General features: G+C 34.4%; 1 protein-coding gene across 4 annotated transcripts in view; it reads right to left on the reverse strand.

Annotated features, from left to right (window-relative positions):
• Positions 1-103: 103 nt before the first annotated feature.
• Positions 104-26,735, reverse strand: part of G2E3 (G2/M-phase specific E3 ubiquitin protein ligase) — a 61,674-nt gene continuing 35,042 nt past the window's right edge. For all 4 annotated transcript variants that reach the window (XM_029952688.1, XM_029952685.1, XM_029952687.1 and 1 more), the window contains 9 exons: positions 23,300-23,406; positions 22,507-22,623; positions 18,928-19,052; positions 18,691-18,823; positions 15,489-15,796; positions 13,137-13,318; positions 9,115-9,287; positions 4,799-4,989; positions 104-3,680 (listed from right to left, as the gene is read on the reverse strand). In XM_029952688.1, the coding sequence (XP_029808548.1) occupies positions 3,424-3,680; positions 4,799-4,989; positions 9,115-9,287; positions 13,137-13,318; positions 15,489-15,796; positions 18,691-18,823; positions 18,928-19,052; positions 22,507-22,623; positions 23,300-23,406 (1,593 nt within the window). In that variant the 3' untranslated portion in view covers positions 104-3,423. The remainder of the gene's footprint in view (positions 3,681-4,798; positions 4,990-9,114; positions 9,288-13,136; positions 13,319-15,488; positions 15,797-18,690; positions 18,824-18,927; positions 19,053-22,506; positions 22,624-23,299; positions 23,407-26,735) is intronic.

A 26,735-nucleotide genomic window follows, 5' to 3' on the forward strand; every position in this document is an offset into this window, starting at 1 on the left:
AGAATCAAACTATGGCTTCAGAATGTTAACCCTTAATTTACTGTAGCCTGGCTCTACCTATCCAGATTTTCGGCTGAAATAATTTATTCTGGCAAACTATTAGTTTACTTTAGTTTTAAGTTTAATACAGAATGTCTCAGAACAGCTCATGCAAGAGGTTTTCAGGTGTCAGTCTAAGAGTATTATTACAGGATCTCTCAAATTGGAAAGGATGTTGTATCTAGTACTGTCAGAATCTTAACCTCAATAAATCTTAACACATTATTTAATTTAGTTCATATAAGCACTTCGCATTTAGTAGAATGAACATGTTTATTTAAGAAAGTTCATTCTAATTATGGCTCTTGGTTACATCTGAAAAAAAAAGAGGGAAAACTGGCTGACACCTAGCATATACCTGGCTTATGTTGAGCCAACTGGAAAAGGTAAGAGTCAAAATGAGAGCTTGAAAATTGGGTCTTTTCAAAAAATCCAATTTTTCTAAACTACATACACATTCAAGTAATCCATTATTCAATGTGTTCTAATACTTTGTGTTGCATTACTTAGAGTGTGAATGGTAGGTAGTTTAATAGCCTGTTGTAAAACTAACAATGAAGCATGTGATAATCCCTATAAAAAAGGATTACATTATCATAAAAAGAATCTTGTTCTAATCATTTCCTTAAGAATAAATACTAAAGGCAAAGTCATGGTGAAAATTCACCTATTATAATCTTCTTTACTTAGCATTCAGTTTTGAATATAAAAGTTACAATAGATTACACAAATTTAGAGAGAAAAAATTACTAAAAGTTCTAGCATAAAGTAGAACCAAAGTGAATTTCCCGGTTATTAATCAAATGAAGACTTTTTACTTAACCCAAACAATGGCTTATTCATTATATGGAAATTAAATATTACAAAGTATAAGATCATAACCAGTTTCTGATGAGAAATTTTAAAGAAACTTTAACCTTAAATACTAAAACACTAAAGTGACTAAGTATAAGAATAGTACTGTATAAAAGGTCTTCAGATGAAGTTCCCATAACAAAGGTCTTAGTCTTAAAAAATGTCTAAAAACAATGAATTTAAAACTAATCAAAGACCATTAGCAGTAGATGTGTAATAGGTGACTTTATGGTTTTCCTCAATATTGAGACCAATAGAAAACAAAATATGTGGCATTTTGACGATTCAAACAGTTAAGAAATACAAATACACATTTATAAGGTTTCATAGCATAACAACTTTAAAACTTCAATGTCAGTAAGAGTTGTGCACTGGCTATAACAATGAACAGAAAAAGAACAATCACAATATCGATCATTTGACATAGTAACACTGCAGAAAATAAATATAGGATTCTCTACTATGCCTTGATTATACAGATTAACCTAAAAATCAAATTAATGAAACATCCTTAAACCCAGAAGATGCATTGCAATCAGTGTTCTTCACTTCAAAACGTGAATATCCTGAATTATTATTTATATCATACCTTATCCATAAGTCCCTGTCTACACATAACATAGTGAAATCAGGAATTGAAATACTGTTTCTAGTTATTGCCAACTAAGCATATTGCCTCCCCTCGACCCTACCATACCCAAAAACTGTGCGAAGTTTCATCAGTTTTAATTACCGCTGCAGGAGAAATTAAAAGTACAAATGACCAGGAAATAGCTTTAATTAGGTTTTGTGGGTTATATTGGTTTAAAGGCTTTTTAAGTTTTGTAAAATCTAGGTAGGGCCAAGAAATATCCAACTTAGCACATTTAGAATAAAAGTCATATGGCAAACTTGAAGTTTATATTAGATATTCAAACTTTTGTTAATCCTTTAATTACTTTTGATAATTTAATAATTCAAGACAAAGACATGCCTTGTGCAAAGTTCTTAAAAACTTCAAGTTAAAATGAAACTAATTTGCTGGGTCTATCAGTAAGTGTAACAAAGGAACCTATACTAAGATTATGTTTTAGTTTTCCTTTGGTATTAGGAGACATATTAGCAGTATCAAACCAATTGTTTTCCTTTAAAAATTATAGGATGTCTTCGGGAGATTATGACAATAGTTGATATTTACTTTGTATATTAAAAAGTGTGATTAAAACCAACCTCTCATAAAGATTGACCTCTCATCCAATTTACTTTGGTGGAAAACTAATTTAATATTTGATAATAGATTAGGGACATAAGACTTTTCCGCTTTTTTCTTTTGCAAGAACATAAACATGGGGGCATGACTATGGGACTATGTATCTTTAAATTGTTATTATATGATTTTTTGTTACCTTTAGGTATTCTTTGACATTTAGTAACATTAATAAATTTTAAAAGGCAAGGAAAGGTAAATAAAAGTTTATAGTAAGATACAATGAATCACTGTAGTTAAGATGGTGAAATTATAGTGGGTTTTTCATTCTATTTGCATTTCTTTCTTACATGTTTCGACATTGCTTTTATAATAACAGTATCTTTCAAGAGCAAAGAAGATAACTGTGTAACACAGTGGTACCAGCTTACCTGTCATACAACCATCTTGATAATAAATAACTGTCAAATAGTCAAACCTACCACAGAGATAACTGAGACACCCAAAATGATTCTGGATCAGACTTAATGTGGCTTAATACCACACAGGGGATACAGAAAAAAAAAAATCTTATGATTAAAGCCAAGGCTTTAAAGAAGACACTTTCTTAGGTATTTTCAACTATATTTTATATGCCTGAGAAGTGTTCTTAAGACTATATGGAATCTCCATAGATTCTAGAATATTTGTGCAATTCTGCTTTTCATATAATACTTCCCTTTAGGCATAATCTAATTGCAGTGAGGGTTTGTTTTAATATAGATCAGTAACCTAAAAGCATTTTTAACCAATTTAGTGCCATCCTAGAAAAAATACTTATAACACATTCCCTGGAATATATGCCTTTGATTTATATAACAGAATTTATCAATTAGCTTTTCTCTTTAATGCTTTAAAATAAAATAAGAAATAATTTGAAAATTACGTAAAACTAGAAAAACCATTGTGGCATCCTATAGCTAATACTAGTTTGCAGAAATAGTGAATACAAGTTTTTTCCCCATACATATATATACACACACATATATACACACACACACACATATATATATACACCATGCTTTCATACTTGAAAACCAGTCTGTACAGCGGTTTTAAAACTATTTATATTAAATTTTATGAAGCATGTATTTTAAGAAAATAGAAAAATATCAACTTTGACTGGTATACTTTAACAAAAAAACTTTTTAGCTTACATGGCCAAAACATTCCTTTATGTTCATATCATAAATTTTATTGGGCCAGGAAGCTGATAAGATTGTTCAAAAATGATGATGGACAGATTTCTGAAACGAGAAGTATCAATAGCAGCTTTTGAAGAAGTATGTCTTTGTTTAAAATATTTAATGTCCAATATAGTGAGAACTTTCTTCCTTTTCTATTCTTAAGGTGTTTCTTATGGCAAAGTCCATATTTTCTTGAAATTCTTGGTATGTACTGGTGATTGGAAGAGCTAAACAGTTATTACACTTGTTTCCAATGGGAAAATCCATATGAAGACACTCAATTGAAGGAGTGGGTTTAAATCCAGCAGGTGGAATAGAACTGCAACCAGTTGCAAAAATAAGAATGTCTTCCATTGTTATTGTAGATTTACCACCTGAAAAATTTACCAAAAAAGAAAAATAAATCCATGTTATTGTACATATTGCTATCACCACAGACTCCTTCCCAACGAGACAGGGAGTATTTAAAGGCAGAGACTCTAACGTCTATCTTAGACAAACTAAATCACTGGGTCAGGTGTAGGGGGAGGAAAACTGTATATCCAATAAATGTTTATTTGAACCTCAAAGTAGAACTCAGAAAATCACTTAGTTGAACTACGCATTATATATTTGAATGCCTTCTCTAATATAAAATTATCATATAATACAAGAGGTCCAGTGGGCATGATAATAAAAATAATTTCAAACCATATCTAGATCATTCCTATTTAATAAACTAGTTCATCGAATGCAGAGGGGAAAAATGGTATAAAACAACTGAACAACAACTTACCTGAAAAGAATTTCAACTAAAGTTTAAATCCTTCCCACTCAATTTAAATGGAATGGCTTTACATAGCTAATGCTCAATGACAATTATCATTTTCATTGCCCTAAGCAATGGATGAAGAATAATTCAATTTAACTTAACATTGAAAAAGATGAAACAGATGATTAGTTTTAAGGTTACTCTATGCTGTGACAATCACCTATTTTTTAAATTTTTTTTTAATTACAGTTAATTTACATATGGTGTAATTTCAGTTTCAGGAGTAGAATTTAGTGATTTCATCGCTTACATACAACACCCAATGCTCATCACAAGTGCCCTCCTTAATACCCATCACCCATTTAGACCATCCCGCTGCCCACCTCCCTTCCAGCAACCCTCAGTTTGTTTTCTATAGTTGAATTTCTTATGGTTTGCCTCCCTCTTTCTTATTTTTTCCCTTCCCCTATGTTCATCTGTTTTGTTTCTTAAATTACACTGAAGAATGCCCTTCACCTCAAATTATCTAAAGGAAAATAAATTGTGAAATTTAACTTTACTCTATAATCTTTCCTCATCACTTTTAACTCAGTCATATAAACCTGTCTTGAAATAAATTTTGTAAATGTGGAGTTAGCAGATGAAAAGTCCTATTACCAAAAAGCAAAACTCAAAGAAATAAACTAATATGCTAAAAACAAATGTTCTAGAACAGTTAAAAAAAATAAAACATCCACATACCCTCAACAGCCTGTAAATAACTGTTCCAAAACCCCAAAGCCTGTGGGTCAGATAATGTGCGTACTGTAAAAAGATCACTAAGGATTTCTGCAGAAAGAGTCTCAGGTTTATGACAGAAGATGCTACAAAATGCTTCTGGGTAAGTCTGAATTTTCTCCAAAACACCAAGAGTTTTCAGACCCTGCTTAAAACTTAAAAGAAATAAACAATAAGCCAACATTGGACATATGTTTGGTATTACAATTACAAATTAACATTCCTAGATAATTTACTACCACATATACTTACATATGAGGAAATATATATAATAATGTAGATATACATGATATTTTTCAATCAATAACAAGCATGTATATTAATATAAAATGAATATTTTATATGCTCACATCATTTAAGTTTATAGACTAGTTTTGAAATCAAGCTAACAATTTTTTAAAAGGAAAAAAAGTAGACGTGAAATATTTTACACTACAAAGTTAGTTTGTATAAGAATGAAGTTGCCTGGCAATTGCAAAGAGAAAGAGTAGGAATAAATCTTAGCCACATTAAAAAATTAAAAATATGTACTGCTAAAAAGAAACAACATAAGACAAAACAAAGTGGGAATATGCTATATACATGACAGAAAACCAATTTCCCTAATATACAAAAAATATAATCATTCTTCTGAAAGAACAATCTAATAGGAAATTATCTAAATATGAATGGATAATTAACAAAATACAAGTAAACCTTTTTCAATGCACATTCTTATTAGTAAGGAAGAATGGAGATATATTTGCCTATCACGCTGACTAAGCCCTATCTGTGGCTCTCGATCCCGTACCCACCTCCTTAGGTACCTGCTACAGATTCATCTCCTTTTCTAGTGGCTCTTCCTCAAGAGCACAGAAATGTGCTTATCTTTCCCATCTTCAAATAGAAAAAAAATTCTTTCAATCCCATCTGTTTTGCTTTCTAAGTAGGTGGTCAAATAGGAGACTACCCACTTGACAGATTTATCTACATTCACTATCTTCATTTGCTAATTTCCTATTCACTTTTATTCCATTCTTGTCTGTATCCGAGGAAAACCTGCCCTAAGTTCATGAATGATCTCCTGGCATCAGTCTTCTGGTTTCCCTTATTTCTCCGGCCGTATCTTTTCAGTCTCTTAACAAAGCTGTGTCTTCCTTTATTTTGTCTTAATTGTTGCTGTTTCTCCCTCACTGATCTGTAACAAGACCAATTTCTCTTCTCCCTGACCCTCTCCCACAGCAGTATTTAGCAGGTATACACTCACTCATCACTGTAAAATCTATTACCTCCAGCCCAGAAATATATCCAACAGGCTACTAGTTACCATATACTCCAAGCATCCAAACTTATTAAGTACAAAAGAATAGTTTACTTCCAGAGTCTGAACCATAAATGATAGTTTATGCCCCCATTATCCATTAAATTAGTATAGCTAAATCTAAAAAAGTCATCCTTAACTATTCCCTCTTCCATTTCTTATTACCAAGTCCTATGAATTTCCTTTTCCAAAGTCCCTTTTATCTGCTCATTTCTCTGTATACCTCTCCACCACCCTTCTACAAACCACTTGCAGAGGAAAAGTTGTACCAGGTGTGCAAATTCCCAAGTTCATTTTCATGCTCTAGCTCTAGAGATGTGCCAGAAATAAACCCCAATGCTGTCAATCATCCTGACGTAGACTGAATGGAGTCCTCCCCCCACCCCACCCCATTAAGTCTATCTACATCCTATTTTCTGGAATCTATGAATGTGATCTTATTTGGAAAAAAGGTCTAATTAAAGATCTTGAGATTATCCTAACTAGACTACTTGGGCTGGCTCTGAATCCAATGACAAGTGTCTTTATAAGAGACAGAGAGTAAAAGGCCATGTGATATAGGTTCTAAAACTTTAAGTATTCGCCACTGTGGACTGATTTCCAGGATATATTGCCAATTTTAAAAAAATGACTAGAAAAAAGAGTGGATGGTATGTTACTATTTACCTAATAAAAGAAATCAGTACATATTCACACAAATATTTATCTGCTATAATTTAAAAACCCCACAAATAATAGAAGGATAAATAATGAAAGTCACTAAAATGATTACTTCATAAGTGGATGAAAAGTGGATGTGATAAAGATGAAAGCTATACCTCTCTGCATACATTGGTATTATAAAGCTGAATTCTTTTCTTTTTTTTAACTATTTTGAGAGAGAGAGCAAGAGCGAGCGAGCACAGGGGCAGAGAGAGAGAGAACCCCAAGTATGGTCTGTGCTGTCAGCAGAGCCTGGTGAGGGGCTTGAACTCATGAACCTGAGCCAAAATCAAGTCAGACTTAACCAACTGAGATATCCAGGTGCCCCTGAGTTCTTTCAATATACTTTCATTATACATTAGACTTTGGAACCATGCAAATATTTGACATTATTTTAAAATAAAACAAAATTTTTAAAGATCACAAAAAAGAGAGGAGCCTGGGTGGCTTAATCCATTAAGCATCTGATTCTTGATTTCAGGTCATGATCTCACAGTGGTGAGATCGCATCGCCCTCTCTTTCTCAAAAAAAATAAACATTAAAAAATAATAATTAAAAATCTGAATATAAAAAGAAAACAAAATGTATATTCAGTTAGTAGTATAGAAACAATAAATATTCCAAATGTTTTTAAAATACAGTAATTTGACTACACAGCTCTAGAAAAATAATGTTAACCTGTTTCCAATAATAATGTTATTTGTGATAATGTTGGTAATGTTATTCAGGGTTTTTTTTTAATGTTTATTTTTGAGAGAGAGAGAGAGAGAGAGATAGAGCACGAATGGTGGAGGGGCAGAGAGAGAGGGAGGAAGGGAGGGAGGGAGACACAGAAGCAGACGCCAGGCTCCAAGCTGTTACCACAGAGCCGGATGTGGGGTTCGAACTCATAAACTGCGAGATCATGATCTGAGCCAAAGCTGGACGCTCAACCAACTGAGCGACTCAGGCACCCCTAATGTTGGTAATGTTATTTGAGACTATTTTTTATGAAATGTGGAATAAATCAAGTGAGTTATTATTTCATACTTTAACTCTCCTATCTGATAACTAAGATTCTTCATATGGAGCAAAGAAAAAGTTAAAAATCTTGCAGTAGTGAATTTGAAGTATCAGTAGAACTCAAGATGTTTGTTACCTTAAAAAGCTGAAACTGAAATCAAACCAAAACAGCCCTATATTTCCTACTTTGGTTCCAATGAAAAGGCTTAAAAACAATGACTAATTGTAGCAGAAAGCATCCCTAGCATCCAGATTATACTTTTCAAATACCATTCCTCATTCAAAGAAACAAAGGTTCCTTAGTCCAAAAAGCAAAACTGAGCCTGAAACATACCTCATTATACCATATAGCAAGAAAGCTATCAAAGAACATTAAGGTCAACATCAGAACTCAGAAGAGGAGGTGCCTGGATAGTTCAGTCAGTTGAGTGTCCGACTTCAACTCAGGTCATGATATCATGGTTTTGTTGAGTTCAAGCCCCACATTAGGTCAGTGCTGTCAGCTCCAAGCCCACTCTAAGTCTCTCTCTCTCTGCCCCTGTCCCACTCATGCTCATAAACTCTCTCTCTCAAAAATAAACAAACATTAAAAAAAAAAAAAACCTCAAAAGAAATAAAAGATTTACAATAGCGAAACATGGAGACAATTTAGAACTTTAGTAAGGCTAGTAAGTATAATGGTTTTGAACACATCAACTATGTTTGTCTATGTTTAACAAACATAGATGAATACTGACCACAGGCTGACTGATAATTATTAGATCTGTGTGGTGATTACATGGTGTACCAGTCTGCTTACTTTCATATGTATTTTATATTACGAGAATAGAAAAAATGTGAGAACAACCATAAGTTTTCAAGCTTCTTTTAAGGGTGACTAGAAAAGTTTGAAGTTTGAAGTTTGTTCTAAGCTAATGAAGAGCAAAACTCACACCTACCTTGTTAATCAAAGAATGCTTAGTATTTATTATCCAGCAGACAACAGGTGCTCAATAAAGTTATGAAATTAATGAGTAGAAATGCAATAGTTGGCTTATATACTAAGAATTTTAAAATATTTTTTATTTAGATAAGTAATTAGTTGAGATGATGACTTTTCTACCCAAGCATCAGCCATTTACACAATTCCATACAAATTGGTTAAAATAGTAACTATCCTTAAGACATTAGTTTTAAAGCACTAGTTAAAATAGCTTAAAATTTTATCAAATCTCTCATTTTAAGACAATCACTTTAAACATGTAATTTGAGAGAATCACATATAAAACAACTTACCTTTCAAAGGGTTCTTGGACTCTCTTAATTACATGGTAACCTAGTATATCTTTTGCCAACATATATTTGTCACTTATTGATGTTATAAGTCTTAGACACCCAATAAGCTCTAGGTAGTTATAGCATTCATTTACTACTGAGTTTAAGTCAGCCACTGTTGTTGCAGTATTTACCTATAATGAAAAACATAATGAAGAAAATATACCCAGTTTACCTATTTACTTGTGAATGATACTTACATTTTTCAAATGACAGAATACTTTATACTTAATTCTAGAGAACACTAGAGTGGAGTGAAAGTATATCAAGAATTATTTTTCTAGAATAAATGTATGACAATCTAGTTAATAAACTGCAAATTTCTGCTTTCAAGAAACATAAGAGTATAATGCCACTTTAATATAGAAATTTATTTACATAGGAGGCATTAGTTGATACAAAACAGTTAAATAGCAGGAGAGAGCAAATGAGAGAACCTGAGATTTCATAAAAGAGGCAGTATCAAGTAAGACTTTAAAAAGAGGGATAGAATCAAAAGAGTAGTTCAGGGAGCAATATAAACAAAGAAGTTCTTGATCATTTATGCATCAGACACTTCCATATAGGTTAGCTCTTTAACAAAGTTACTCAGGGAAAGAAGATTAAATATAGGAAGCAGTCAGGGTGACTAGGTGGCTCAGTCGGTTAATCGTCCGGCTCCTGATTTTGTCTTAGGTCATGATCTCGTGGTTTGAGATGGAGCCTCGCATCAGGCTCTGTGCTGATGGTACAGGGCCTGCTTGGTATTCTCTCTCTCTCTTCCCCTCCCTCGCTATAAATAAACTTTAAAAAAAAAACAATAGGAAGCAATCAGTAGTTTATTTGAATAGAAAATTTCCTTTTTATTTCTTCTTTCCAAAAAAATATTTCCCAGAGATTTACATGATTTCCCTCATTCATTTCAGATCTCTGCCAAAATCCCAGAAGTTTTTCCTGACTACCTTCATCAAAATACTACTTTCATATTCAGAGACTAATAGTTGGGTAAATATTACCTTATGCCCCCAAACCCAATCCAACCCCTGAGTTTTAGGCATATAGCCAAACTTCCTTACAGCTCAAGGTGGCTCTATGTGATTAAAAGCTGTCTAATGGAATGGGAGTGTCAAATTTCTCTGAACTCTATTTCTATCTCCTCCTTTTAGAGCAGCCTTCATGAAGACAGAATCTTAAGTGATTACACAATGAGAGGAGGAAGTCCAATTCCCTAGATGACGTGGTAGGTTATAACTATACCACTAAAACAAGAAGCCGTCTGAAAGGCCAGAGACCATTTTATACTTTGGGAACCATACAGTGTCTGTTGCAACTACTCAACTCTGCCACTGTAGTTTGAAAGCAGTCACAGACACACAACAGGAAATGGATATGGTTGTGTTCCAGTAAAACTTTTATTTGTAACAAAAGAGGCAGCAGGCCAGACTTCCCCTATATCCATAATTTGTCAAACTCTACACTAAAATCTAGATAACAAGTTTTAGAGATATGGATATCTACTGGGGTCTCTGTTAGAGAAGCTAAGCCTAAGCTCCAAATTATTACACCCCAAACATGTCTCCTCTCTTATTCAGTTTTACTTATTTTTTTAATGTTTATTTTTGAGAGAAAGAAAGAGTATGAGTGGGGGAGGGGCAGAGAGAGAAGGAGACATAGAATCTGAAGCAGGTTCCAGGCTCTCAGCTGTCAGCACAGAGCCTGATGTGGAGCTTGAACTCATAAACCATGAGATCATGACCTGAGCCAAAGTCAGATGCTTAACCGACTGAGCCACCCAAGAGCCCCGTTTTACTATTTTTATAATACATTTTACTACATGACAGTATTGTATATAATTATGTGCTTATCTTCTGTCCTCCCTTAAAATGTAAATTTCAAGGAAGCAGGGACTTTGGTTCACTATTCTCTCTTCAGTGATGAACTAGTATAGGGTATATAAGTACTTGCTGACTAAATGAATGAACGAATATGGATAGGAACAAAGAAACAGGAGTAGATAAAGCCATGAGGAGGGCTGAAAGTCTTCAATGCTCTAATGAAGAGCCTGAACTTTGTTCAATAGGCAATGAGAAGTCACTGAAAATTCCTGAGGAAGAAAGCAATGTGGTCAAAACTGTACTTTTGAAAGAATCATCCTGAGTAAGAATATTAGAATAATATCCTAAGTGTTTAAGTCTAGACATAATTTGAGTTTGGTACAGTTAGTGCATTAGAAATAAGAAGGAAAGGCTGAAGATAAGCCACTTTTAGAGACAGATGACCTGATACACACTGATAAATAGAATATGGAAGAATGAAAAAGACCTATTCTCCAGAAAGGCATGGAAATAAGAAATCTCTTGATAAGAAAAATCAGGCAAAAAAACAAATTCTGGGAAAAAATAGTTCTTAAACATACTGGGCTCAGTGTGCCAGCAAGACTCAGATACTATCTGGATATAAAAGTCTAGGGGTTCAACAACACAGATCTGGGAATCATTTAGAAAGGTTATGGGCAAGGAGAAGGTTTCCAAATAGCACAGAGTGAGGATTGTTAAGACAAAACTAAAAAATGCCCCAAGTTTCAGGAGTAGGAAGAAGTAAACATTCAAGTAAACTGTAGAGGGGCGCCTGGGTGGCTCAATCAGTTAAGCGTCCGACTTCGGCTCAAGTCATGATCTCACGGTTTGTGGGTTCGAGCCCCGCATCGGGCTCTGTGCTGACAGCTAGCTCGGAGCCTGGAACCTGCTTCCGGTTCTGTGTCTCCTTCTCTCTCTGCTCCTCCCCCTGTTCGTGCTGTCTCTCTCTGTCTCTCAAAAATAAATAAAAACATTAAAAAAAAAAGAAAACTGTAGAGATGAATTCAGACAGTGGTGATTACAAAAGGAGGAAATGAGAAAGAAAAGACTTCGCATATGGTGATTTATATCCCTGGAGATCAGCTACAAAACTAGCTAACTTGGGATAATGGTCCTGGGAACAGAAGCCTGACTACAAGAAGTTAAGAAATGATTAGGAAAGAGGAAGCTGAGACAATGAAGTTATAATAAAGTACATATTTTAGTAAAGAGGAAAAAAGGAAAAATAAATTGAAGAATTAAAAGGTTAATTTAAACTACCACTTTAGGATGAAAAAAAGACAGACTTCCATGTTGCTTACTTTGTGGTTTCAAAACTGAGGCTTACCAAGATTAACTAATATGCCCAAGGTTACACAGTTTATAGCAGTTATTCTGAATTAAAATCTGACTTCTGAGCATTTGCTTTTAAACCTTAAACTATACTTCCTATTAACTGAGACAACAGATAGAGTAGGGGGTAGGCTCAAGCAGGAAGGAGGTTAAAGGAAAAAAAATATTGAATGGCTTTCACTGTCTCCATTAGTTGCCAAATCAGTAACATGTATGTAAGCAAGGATACTTATAGGGCATTTGATAGTGAAACTGTGTCTGTATAGCTAACATGTAGAACAGCACTCAATAAATCATAACTGTTTTTGGGTGGAAACACTGAGTCTCCCCACTTGTTTCCATAAAGAAGAAATTCAGCCTTGTCCTTCTCCCTACCTATCACTCTTATCTCCCTGTAGGAGTTAGAGTAAGGTTTTTGACTGGCTAGCCAAGTCCTTGCTCTCTTTAGATCCATATGCCTGTAGGAAAGTGCATTTTCATCTGTTCTCTATCAGGCAATAAGAAGCCTGGCTTATATTGTCTCTGGCAGGTAGATACATCCATCTAATTCTGAGGAGTGTTAACAAGCCATTTTGACCACAGACCAAAGTCTTATTATCCAATTGGTTTTATCAACATGAAGTCTGGCCGTTTGATCTCTAGTTATCTGACCTTAACATCCATCTCTTAATTGGTTGTGAACTCTGCTGGTGAACAGAACTATTAATGACACCCCTTAACTACCATACAAAGTATTATTCAATCATAGGTCCATCACTTATATTCAAATATAACTAGAATATAGTCTTTATTTTAATAAACAAGTGTATTTCTTACCCTGATTACCATTTGTGCCACATCAAAGTCTGAAACATCATCTAAAATTGGTTGGGTATTTTCTGGTCCATAAACAAGGCAGTTAAACAAGGTTTTAGAAAAGAAACCAGGTGAAGGACCACCATGAACCAAAGAAATGGCAAGGATTTTGCCAGCTTCATAATAAAGATTCTCTTTCAAAGCTGTAAATACAGATGAAAATATGTCAGATATAATACTTTATTACTATAAGATAATCATCATATATGATGAATACATATACAGTAAAATTAAAAATATCCCAAACTTACTTAAATAAATGTAAAATAACTTAATTCACAGAAACTAGAATCATGTATAAAATATAGATCTTACCTAAATATATTTTTCTGAATAAAAAATAACCCATAATAGAAAAATGTAAATACAGAAAACCTTTAATACAAAAATCACCTATAATCCTATCACCATAACTGGTGTGCACACTTTGATATATTTCTCATGCATATTACTATATACACAAAAGTTTGACTTTAGCCTTTCTTCATTTACTATATTGTAATCTTTTTCTGTTATTCAAAATTATTCAAATTTAGTTAGTTAATAAATGCATTAAGACTAATTTACAAATGTGTTACAATGTAAACCACCTCATTACTGGCTATTTGGCTAAGTTACATTTTCAATTATATGAGACACAGTATTACAATCAACATCTACTTCCATATTCTTATTTATGTATCTTTGATTTTTTGATCACTATAAACTACATATGCTAGTAATTCAAAGGATATAAACATTTTTAAGGTTGTTGATAAAGAGTGCTAAATCATCTTCCAATGGCATAAATTTACTTCCAACAGTATATGCTATCTTACCACGTAATCACAGATTTCAACATTTTAGAAACTATCATTTAAAATGTTTTAGCTAAATGAAATAACTCGGAAACAAAATCATGCGATTTCACTCATATGTGGAATTTAAGAAACAAAACAAACCAGCAAAGGGAAAAAATATAACAGAGAGAGAGATACACACACAAATCAAGAAACAGACTCTTAAGGGTAGAGGACAAACGGATGATTCCCAAAGGCGACACACGTGAGGGGATGGATTAACTAGGTGATGGGGACTGAGGAGTGCACTGGTCATGAGCAGAGGGAGAGGCATGGAAGTGCCAAATTACTATACTGTACACCTGAAAGTAATAGAACACTGCATGTTAACTAACTTGAGTTAAAATAAAAACAAAAATAAATAGAATGTTGTAGCTACTTTGATAAATCAAAAAGATACCATGTAAATTTTTCCTTAACATTGTTCTGAGCATATTATTAATAGGTAACACTGTGAATACAACAATATTATAATTATAACTTTATATGCAATGTGTGAGCAGTCACATTTCACAGATGAAGAATTGAGTTCCAGTCAGGGCTATATAATTAATCTAAGAATATAAAACTACTGAAGTAGATGTGTGCAAAACTGAATTCAGATTTTGTGAATTCATGCACTCATTCATTGGACCAAAACTGTCTTCAGTTAACATAACCAATTATTTGAAGAGTTTTGTTGTTGTTGCTTTTTGTTTTTTTTAAAGGAGTTTAGAATTAAATTCTGTGTAGTGCGTATAGTACAAATAAACTTTGGTAGTTCTCAGTTATTTCAATGATGATTCAGGCAACAGTGAGGAAGTTCTATGACATATACAGAAGGAAATTCAAATGGAATAAGATGAGAATTCTCTTTCAAATTTCCTATTACAGCAAGTGTATATAGCTCCTTTAAAAAAATGCTAGAATTAACCACGCTTTTTTTTAATTTAAAAAAAGTTTTTTAACCATCTTCTGAGATACAAGTTTTAATTCCTTGGCAGAATACAGGAAAGTATCATATACATATTTGCATACAAAAAATCCTTGAAAGCAAAAGTAAATTAAAAAATTATGTGCGGACCAGAATATTAAGTGATAAAAATCCTAGGTTGTGAAGAAACATCCTATCTACAAATTCCAAATATGTGTACAAGAAGGGCTCAAATAATCATCTGTTCCACTTGGCTACTCTATTCAAATGATATTAGAATATACAGTACATTTTTAACAATTTATACTTAATTATGAACCCACTCCAAGGAGGATATTTGCTATAAAGAAATTAAGAATATTCTTAAATAAGAAATATTTCACTATAAAATTTACTTTTAATAATATTACTCCCCCTTCTCTTCTTTTCTGTGATTCATCTGGTACTTTATTAACAAAGTGAACTATATATTTCAACCGCAGGAACTGAATATTAATTCTAACCATCTCTTTCTTTATACATGGTATCTTCAGTAGGTATGATAATAAATAAAACAATTACCTTGAGAATTTAGAGACAAGTTCTTTGACAAGGACCCTTCAAATATTGGTGAATTCTCAAGATGCTGCATTAAGAGACTTAGGAATTCTTGCTTTGATCCAGGATGCTCTCTTCCAAAACTATCATTTTCATTAACATATGCTATTTCGATTGTATATGAAGGATTAAAGTTTTGATTTCTGAATCCATCTAAGGCACTACTCCAGATATTGGCTTTATTAATCCATAGTCTTTTAGTTTTTTTTTTAATTTGAAATCCTAATTCCATTATTATTGTTGATATATCTCTTCTAAATTTGCTGCCTTGCCTATAAAACATGAATTTAAGCATAAAGGTTAAGTATTCTAAAGTACTTCATGTGACAAAGCAGTTACTATAGCCAATAAAAAAAACAGAAAAATATATTAAAAGTAAGTTCTTCCCCAACTCTCACCCAAAAGTACACAACAGGTACCACCAGTTTTTTGATTTGATTATAAATTCTTGACTTCTTCCCCAATTTTGTACCAAATTAAAATGTAATGTCATAAATGATTTATGAGAATGTTGATAGATCTTTATTTCAAATATGATCATACCAATAGATTCAGATATAAGAGTCAGAAGCTGATAATCTCACCATCTTGCCAATGGCTATAATAAACAGTTGCTTAAGTGTATTTCAAGTTCACGAGATCCTTTAAAAATAGATTGAATATAATCTTTGCTTACTCTGTGAGAAAATCACAGTTTTAAGAGATTACATAATATATTTTTAATCATAAAATTAACAGTAGAGCTATTATAAACACAATTCACAACTCTTTAAATCATACTTTTTAGTCTAGACCAGTAATTCTCAGAGTGTAGTTCCAAACAAGCAGCAGCAACAGCATCTGGAAACTTGTTAAAAATGCAAATTCTTTTTTTCCCCAAGATTTTATTTTTAAATTTAAAATCTTGACACCCAATGTGGGGCTCAAACTCACAACCCTAAAATCAGAAGTTGCATATTCCACTGACTGAGCCAGCCAGGTGCCCTAGAGATGCAAATTCTAGAGCCACATGGCAGGTAAACGGAATCAGAACCTCCAAGCATGAGGCCTAGCAATCCATGTCTTGATAAGACCTCCAGGCAATTGTATGGACTGACTCAATTGTTCCTCACCTCAATTTCTCCATCTGTACCTAGAATTAATGTACTCAGAATATTCCTGTCTGGAGCGATGTCCATGGATCATCTTTCTACATCAAGTATAAATTTTTCTCATCCTAAAAAATTACAATGTGCCAATGTGGGTCAGTCTTTGCTTTTTTTCTTCACAAAGCCCTCTATTCATTAACTTAAGCTGCAGGAAACCAGTCTCTTGGGAATTAAGACTATCCTTCAGAAGTACGGCTTCGTGTTAGCAGGCTCATGTCTAGCTCCTGCCTGGAATGGAGATGCCGATGCTATTCTTGTAGAATACGATGTTAAACCACGGAGCGAGGACTCAAACTTCCCTGGTGTAACATTTTGGACACCTACATATTAAAATTTTTAAAACTAAGGTGAATGTCTTTTTTGATACTAAAAGTAATATAATGTTATTATAATATATTATGTTTATAATAATAAAACAATTGTAACAAATTTTCAGTTAACACAAGTGGTATCTTAAAACAGCAATTCTTTACTTTTTGAATAGTATTTCATGTTCCATTTCTATCTATAAATCTAGTTATCAAATATTTTCACAGAAATTCTTTTCTTTCTAAGTTTAAACTTGATACTATCTTTAACAAAAAGTATTTCATCATGTTTAGCTACTAATGTTACTTTTGTCTTTTTTTTATAAACTCCTTTGCAAAGTTACATATACTTAAAAATCTTAACCTCAGCTGAATAAATACCGGACACAGAATGAAGTTGTAATTCTAGTCTTATTTAAATGTTTATGAATGATTTTAATGTTACTTATTTTGCTCTTATGAAAATATTTAAGCATCGCTGAGCACGCTGGGGTGTGCGTGCAGTCTCAGCCAGGAGGGAGGCTGAGCCAGGAGGATGGCGTGAGCACAGGAGTTCTGGGCTGTAGTGCGTTATGCCAATCGGGTGTCTGTGCTAAGTTCGGCATCAATATGGTGACCTCCTGCAAGCCGGGGACCACCAGGTTGCCTAAAGGAAGGGGTGAACCGAACCAGGTAGGAAAATATTTGTATTAATACAATACAATAATATTTATAAAGTATGTCTTAAACTTTCTAAAGATGTGACATTTAGACCTCTGACACTGAGAGCACATACGTTAAGCAAATGATAATTAAAAAAATAGTATCTATAGTAAGTAGGATTCCTCCCTTCTAACAAAGTAACATGGTATACCTCATATTTTAAACTACCTTGAAAATGATCTATAATCTGTATTTGACATCATGACTCAGTACACAATAAATTTCATATACATATTTTCTATGTGCAATGCAATCTGGTATTTTACATTCTATTTTATCCTGTTTTTCTTTTTGCCATGCTAGTTGCCCTGACTTTCATGATCATATGTTGGTCCTACAGTTTAAAAAACCCTCTTCAGGGGCACCTCTGTAGCTTAGTTGGTTAAGCCTCTGACTATTTTGGCTCAGGTCATGATCTCACATTTTGTGAGTTCAAGCCCCACGTCAGGCTGTGCACTGACAGCCTGGAGCCTGCTTGGGATTCTCTCTCTCCCTCGTTCACTGCCCCCTCCCCCTCCCCTGTCTCTCAAAATAAATAAATATTAAAACAAGAATAAGAACAAAACAAAAAAAACCTCCTTCAGGGATGCTTGGTGGCTCAGTTGGTCAAGTGTCTGACTGTGGCTCAGGTCATGATCTAAGGATTAGTGAGTTTGAGCCCTGCATCGGCCTATCTGCTGTCAGCACAGAGTCAGCTTTGGATTCTCTGTCCCCCTCTTCCTTTCTGCCCCTCCCCTGCTCACACTCCCTCACTCAAAAATAAACATAAAAGAAAAAAGAAAAAAACCCCACTCTTCCAGAATACTTAGATCACCTAATATGCTAGGTGTATGAAGCTACCTCCTATTGTAATTTTTTGCAAAATAGAATTTTATAGGGATGCCTGGCTGGCTCAGTTGGTAGAGCAAGAGACTCCTGATCTTGGGGTCATGAGTTCAAGCCCCATATTGGGTACAGAGCTTACTTTAAAAAAAAGTTTTCTATTTTTCTCCAATTCAAAATACGTACCTCAGTAGATCTTTATGCTGGGCTCCAGGTGACTGTCTAGGTAATTTAGGTGACGATTCTTCCAACAAACAATCAGTTATTCCCACATTATTAGTGTTGGGTAATGTATGCTTCTTGGCTTTTTGGAAATCCTCTGCAGATTTAAAACCCTATGTTAGCATTATAGAAATATAGAAAGAAATTTTTCAATAATATACATTTGAAAAAACATCTTTATTCAAAATTACAAAATATTACCTGAATTGTAGAGAATACCTCTACATTCCAAACACTCCCAATTTTGTTCCCATGATCGTAATGAGGAACAAGCTAAATGAGTTCCGCTAGAACCACAACACTGACAGCGCTTTATTTCCCATTTGCTGAGGACATAAAGAGAAGCAGATGTTTACGTTTTGGTATTAACCTGGTCTAATTCCAACCACCAGCACTGCCACAGGCCATATAGTCTGCCTCACATATAACCAGCCCTTCTAAAAAAAGGAGGAAAAATCGATTATTTGCTTTGATACTACATTACTTTTTCTTTACATTTTTTTCTATTTCATTTATTATGTTCGTAACCTCCTCCTCTAAATATTCACTAACTTAAAATGCCTAAACTAAATATCAACATGTACATGCACATACACAAGAATACAGACACTAGAAAGAATAGGTTTAAGAAAGAAAAAATTTCTTTTGTATTTGGAAACCACTATGGCCACGTGTGTCCGACAAGGAAGAAACATTCAGTAAATAGATTATTTTACCTTTCCAATTCAATGTGAGGAATTATTTCCTACAAAAGACTGTTCAGACACCAGTATTGTGGCTCAGCCAGATCCAGAGCTTACTATCTCGCCCATATTCATAATTCTCTTATTTGTTCCCCTCAACCCCCATCCCCACCCTCACCCCCATGTTCCCCACTAGGCTGTGTGATTTGTGTGTTTTCTGTATAGGTGTGGGTGTGGGTTGTGGTGTGGGGCCTACTTTTGTTTGGATGAGTACACCCTCAATGAATCAAAATGTATACATATTCCTTGAGTGTGTGGATGTGTAGGTGAGAGAGGCAACTGGAAAACCTCCCCTCCAGTAGGTATAGATCAGTCTCTCTCTGTGTGGATATAGGTCTATAGTGTGTCTCTCACTAACTTCCCCAGAGTTCTGCCAAATGATGATGAAGAGAAAAAAAAGGACAGCTAACATGAGCACTAGTACCAGTTCTCACTCTTTATATGAAAAGTTTAATCCGCATAATTTTAAAAGGTAGAGAAAACCACTGTTAACCTTCATTTTAAAGAAGAGGAAACCAAGACATAGATGAGTAAATAACTTGCTTAAATTTACACTGCTAATAAGCCTCATTAAGGCTAGTTTACCATGCTTCATTCAGCCCCATGCTTCAACTACTACACCATGGTGCCTTTCAGCAAAACTGCTTTCCTATCACTAGATTGAGGGAGTGAGATTGTCAGAAAAAGCATTCAAATGGCAGGTATTTTGTCCCAGGAGAAATGAGAAGGGATAGCAATCTCAAATAACTGCTGGAAAGAAAAGAGAGCTTGGTAACTACTAACTGGGTGAATAAATTTAGAAAATATCAGTATTAGTGAAAGTATTGCTTCTTAGAAATCTAAAGTGCTTGATTTAGTTGGGTGGCTAGTTGGTTAACCGTCTGACTCTTGACTTCAGCTCAGGTGATAATCTCATGGTTCGTGGGTTTGAGCTCTGCACTGACAATGTGGGGCCTATCTGGGATTCTGCTCATGCTCGCCCCCCCGCTAAAAATATAAATAAATAAGCTTAAAGAAAAAAATGTAAAGTACCTTATTGTTTACAAATCACATCTATATACATCATTTCATCTGTGCCTCATCACAACCCGCTAGAGGGGTTATTATTAGTGTACAAATGAGTAACTAGGGTCACCAGTCACATAAGAATACACAACACTTGAGAGGCACCTGGGTGGTTCAGTTGGTTAAGTGCCTGCCTTTGGCTCAGGTCATGATCTCACGGTTCATGAGTTCAAGCCCCACATCAGGCTCTGTGCTCACAGCTCAGAGCCTGGAGCCTGTTCAGATTCTTTGTCTCCATCTCTCTCTACCCTTTCCCTGCTTTCTTGTGTGTGCTCTCTCTCACTCTCTCTCTCAAAAATAAACAAACATCAAAATTAAAAAAAAAGACTATAAACATTTGCCATCTTTGATAAGATCTCTGCCCTTACATAATTTTTAGTCTACTGAAAAAAAAAACCAAATTTAAATAATATCAATTATATTGTAACATGCACACAAAAGAAAAAGCCCAGCCCAGACTGGGAAATCAGGAGTGGTTAAGAGCTGCTTAGGGAAACTTTTCAAAGCAGGCAAGACACCAGCTGAGTTTTTGCAAATTAGAGGTATCTTACCCAGCTAAATCACGGTCTATGAAAAACAAGGTTCCCAAATATTCTGCTTTGCACTTAAAGTTTCAGCTTGCCATGTTAAGTAAGATTCCATAACAGGGATTAAAAATGTATTGAAATATACTCCATAAATTTCACCAAACTGGATTTGTTACTGTTTATTCTGCATCTTAAAAAATGAAGATACTCTTGATTTCTAGTATCCAACACAGTATAGTTTACATAGAAGGCACAAAATGATGTTGATTAGGATTAGGGCCTGTATCTAGTGACAGTACGAAAAAATAATCAATAAATTTAAAATGCCAAACCCTTTTTATAATGATCCAGAAGACTACTGCTAGATTATTTTAGTTAAACTAAGCTATTTAATAGTGCCATCCAAAAGAAACACATTGCAAATCATTTAAACTTTCCTAGTAATCTGATTGAAAAGATAAAAAGACACAGGTGAAATAAATTTCAACATTTCCAAGATATGATTTTGCTTGACATGTAATCAATATAAAAAGCTATTAATAAGATACTTTAAGTTAATTTTGTCTTACTGTAATGGGCTGAGTTGTGTCCCCTCCAAATTCAGAATTTGGAGTCCCAAAACCCAGTATACCTCACTATGTTTGTATTTGGAGATAGGGCCTTTAAAGACATAATTAAGATAAAATGAGGTCATATAGATGGGCCCTAATTTAATATGACTGGTGTCCTTATAAGAAAAGAACATTAAGACACAGGCAGAGGGACAATCATGTGAAGACAAAGTTAGAAGGGAGCTACGTGCATGACAAGTAGAGAGGCTTCAGCAGAAATAAAACCTGCTAATACCTCTATCTTCAATTTCTAGTCTCTAGGATGGTGAGAAAATAAATTTCTATTGTTATGGCAGGCTTAGCAAATTAAGACAGTAAGTCCCCACTGTGTATTCACACTTAAAACACTTCTCAATTTGGAGTAGCCATATTTCAAGTGCTCAAAAGCCAATGTGGCTAGTAGCTACCATATAGGACAGTGCAGCTGTAGAAAATGAAGACTCAGTAAACACACAACAGAAATAAGTTACAACTATACAGACATACTTTCTCTGTAAATATGCTTTTAATAAATAAGGGGTGCCTGGGTGGCTCAGTCAGTGAAGTGGCTGACTTCAGCTCAGGTCAAGATCTCACAGTCCTTGGGTTTGAGCCCTGCATCAGGCTCTGTGCTGACAGTTCTCTCTAACCCTCTCTCTGTGTCTCCCTCTCCCTGACCCTCCCTGCTCACACTCTGTATGTCTCTCTCTCAAAAATAAACAAACATTAAAAAAAAAATTGTAAATACATAAATAAACATCCTGAGAGCAAAACTACATTTCATGAACTAGAAAACTATGTCCTCAACCAACGTTTAAATAAGGACACTAAACACAACGGGACTTCCCAATATACCTATCAGGTGCATTGTAGTCTCGTCCTTCTTTGCAACGACATCTTCGGACATCACAATGCTCATAGCGCTGCAGAAGGTCTTGATAAGCATTTTCCTCTAGTTCCCAAGATGCATCTCTAAGGATATAAAATTCACTTCGAACTAAAGTTTTACATTAAAGGACTGGTAATGAATATAAAAGAAACTTTTCACATACTTGGAAACAAGGTTAAAAAAATTGCTTTTTAGGATTAATCACTATTTTTAAGATATAAATCTATTAGTGTCATTTTATCCTATAGTTAGTTATTCTCAAAGTGAATTTTCAAAGGTTAAATGAGAAATTAAAAATTTTTCTAAAATCTACATTTTTCCTAATATTTCACTTCTAATTTTTAAATTTCAAGTTTAGTGCCATTATTTCCTCCTTTTTAAGTATTAAGAAAATCCTTCTTATACACTTTAAGTCACATCTTGATTCTCTTAGATAATTTATACATGCCATTTTAAAGTCTATGACACTTGGGTATAAGTCAACCAATTAATATTATACATACTGAGGTATTAAGAGACTGTAAGTCAATTAATGAGACATTCAAGTCACAGCCCCTGCTCTCAAGAACTAGCAGGGAGTTCTTGGGAAGGAGGAGGTGAGGGGCGGGGGGGGGGAAGAGGGGAGGCAGCTTTACATTTCCCCTTTTCAGATGGCTGCTTATTTATCATCATTTTAATCATACATAAAAGATTATTTCCACTGTTATTAAATCCTACATTTAAATTATCATTTTTGTCAAGAGGCTAAATGGTACTCACTTTTCAGGAATATGAATTCCCATTCTCAACATCTCTTTCTGAAATATATCACTATTATTGCATATTGTGCATCTAAAGAAAAACACTCCTGCATTTATTGCTTGAACCTATAATAGAAAACAGAAATCCATTGTTAACAATTTAACAAAGTATCAGGTTAGAAATTATAACAGCTAACCGAACATGTGCTATTTTTCACTTAATATATTATGAAAACATTTTCTATGCTAGTTCTCAAGCTTTGATAGTTATTCTATTGCTAAAATTTTGAAAAATTTGCCAATGATCAAATGAATTGGCTGTTCTTAGCTTTACATCTATCACTCATATATTTTTCTCAACCTTTGTTTTCTAATGTTTTCTTTTTTTACTGTTTACTTATTTGAGAAAGAGAGCAAGTAGCAGAGGGGCAGAGAGAGAGAAAGGAGAGAAAGAGAATCCCAAGCAAGCTCCACGCTGTCAGCGCAGAGCCCACCATGGGGCTCACCCCACAAAAACCTCCAAGATCTGAGCCAAAACCAAGAGTCAAGACACTCAACGAAATGAGCCACCCAGATGCCCCTAATGTCATTTTTGTCCTCAAATATTGTGTTAATCCATCACTCTCTGTGAATAAAACATAAAAATATTGATTTACTTCATCTGGGAAAGGTGTTTAAATAAGTATTACTATAAATCATCCTTGGTTCTGTTTTTTTATTAATTTTTTTAATGTTTTATTTATTTTTAATACAGAGAGAGAGACAGAGCATGAGAAGGGGAGGAGCCGAGAGAGAAGGAGACACAGAACCGGAAGCAGGCTCCAGGCTCTGAGCTAGCTGTCAGCACAGAGCCTGACACGGGGCTTGAACCCACTAACGTGAGATCTGATCTGAGCCGAAGTCGGATGCTTAACCGACTGAGCCACCCAGGCACCCCTTGGTTCTGTTTTTAACTCAGTCTCTAAGTTACTTTTTTCCTAAGAGGGGAGAATTATAAAACCTATTTCTCATTTTCAGCACATAGAAATACAGAACCCTCAGGCAGAGAATACAAGGAAACAGAAAACTATAAACCTATTAGAAAGAGAGCCAATCCTCATTAAAAAAAACTAGCAGCACATATTTATTTAATAACTATTTTCCCTCTATTGTATAGGTGCTGAACACTATGCTATGTACCAAAAATAGAAATACAAAATAACTTAGATCCTATTTCAAGGAATTATTGTGAGGTACAATTATAATTTGTAAAATTGTGTGTATGTGTTTAAGTATATATGTGGAAGAGAGAGGAAGAAGTACCCAAGCCTATGTAAGAGCCTAACAAAAATGCTACAGGAATGAAGTCAAAGCAAAATTTGGAAGAGGAAACAAAGGTTTGCCAGGAAAATAGGACAAAAGACATAAGGAAATGTAATTGCACATATAGGTTTCCATGGCAAGAGAGCACAATGTGATCAGGAACTAATTGATAATATATTTAGGGATTATATGCTGGCAATAATGAACTCAGTAATGAGGTTAGACAGGTAAATCAACCCAGAAGTGTATGTGAAAAATTGGTAAGAAATAAGGCATGCATGAGAAAAGGCTAGTTAGTAGGCCCCTTCAAAAGTCTAGTTTAAAAAAAAAAAAGTGTCTAAAGTTATATCACAGAGGGTTAAGGCAGAGGCTAGCAACAAATAAATAAAAAACATCTATTAGGTTGACCTGAAAGACTTGGGGAATGATTTCTGAGTGATAAAGAAAACAAAGAAAACTTGAGGTTCAAAAACGTTAGTAGTGAGGTACCTAACTGCTAGGTCAGAAGAGTAGCTGTTGGTCTTGGGCTCATGGGTTCAAGCCCCACATTTGGTGTAGATATTACTTAAATAAAATTAAAACTAAACAATCACTAGTAGCAAGTGGGACACACACAAAGAATGTGGGAGGGAAGGGATGCATGGGTGGCTTAGTCAGTTACACCAACTCTGGATTCTGGCTCAGGTCATGGTCTTGAGGTTCGAAACAGAGCACCACATGGAGCCCCATTGGTCAGGCTCAGCTGGAGCCTGCTTGGGATTTTCACTCCCTCTTTTGGTCTGCCCCTCCCTATCTCTCAAAATAAATAAATAAACTTAAGTGTGTGAGGGAAGCAACAAGGTACTGAAATCTGTGAATTAAAGGGTCTTTAAGCAATTGTACACAGATACCAAGATCTAAGTAAACAGAGGACATAATAACAGGAAAGTGTCTGGTATGGAGGGAAAAAACAACATAGGGCATAGGGAGGATACCAACAAGACCACTGCAAAGATGGAGGAACCCAAACAGAACAAGAATAGTGGCAATTCTCTACATACACAGAGTGAAAAGTTTCCCATCAATTTTTAAATGTTTATTTATTTTGAGAGAAAGAGAGAGAGAGAGTGTGCGTGCACAAGCAGGGGAGGGGAAGAAAGAGAATCCCAAGCAGGGTCAGTGCCCGATGTGGGGCCCAAATTCAGGAATGGTGAGATAATGACCTGACCGAAATCAAATTGGACATATAACTGATTGAGCCACCCAGGTGCCCCCAATTTTTAAAATGTTAATCTGCATGCTCTTCTCATAAAATCCCAATGTATATAGCATTTGTAGTGGCCACAAATAACCAAATACAACTCTCATTCTATTTAATCAGTTTGTTCTTCAACTCTTTTATGTTAATGAAGTTCAGGGATTAAAAACTTTTTTCTTTGGGTATTGTTATGTAATAGGATAGACTCCTTTACTGAACCTGACTCAAGAATCAGCTCTTACTGGACTCTAATCAATTAACAATGGCAGGTTAGTATTTATGTCATAGAGAGGTGTCCATGTGGCTGTGATTTTATATTCTATTTGCATAAAGTAGACCTACATTTTTGTAAGAACATTATTTTGACTTTTTAATGAAGGATTAGAAATTTGGTATTTTCAGTGTTCACAAAAACCCGTATGAATACTAGGGTCAAGTCTGAGAACCACTGTTTCATTAGCAACAAAAAACTGAGAGAATTCTTAATTGTTTTGAAAAATAATATATTCTTACAAATTAACAAGATGATACGTTTGGCAATTACATTCATTCAAATACAAATTCTTAATTAAGAAAAATTGGTTTGTAAAGTTGTCATAAAATGTGAACTTTTTCTCATTAGGCAAAGATTAACTCTTCCTGATATTTATGAATTGCAATCTCTGGATCCTTCTTTACAAACACTTATTTATAACAACTAACAGAATTTATGAAATTTACCCAACAAAAATAGGCTTCATCCTGCCATTTTTAACTGAATAATCCTAAATATAAAAAAGTTCAATGCTCATGCAAGAAAATACAAAATAACCACTCAAGCATTTATCTGAATTACATTTTATTAATAATACAAATAAAAACTGATTTATGAACTTCACACAGACCTGCAGATGAAGCTGAAAAATAAGACGTTTTA

Source organism: Suricata suricatta, chromosome 9, assembly GCF_006229205.1.
Source record: "Suricata suricatta isolate VVHF042 chromosome 9, meerkat_22Aug2017_6uvM2_HiC, whole genome shotgun sequence".
NCBI lineage: Eukaryota > Metazoa > Chordata > Mammalia > Carnivora > Herpestidae > Suricata > Suricata suricatta.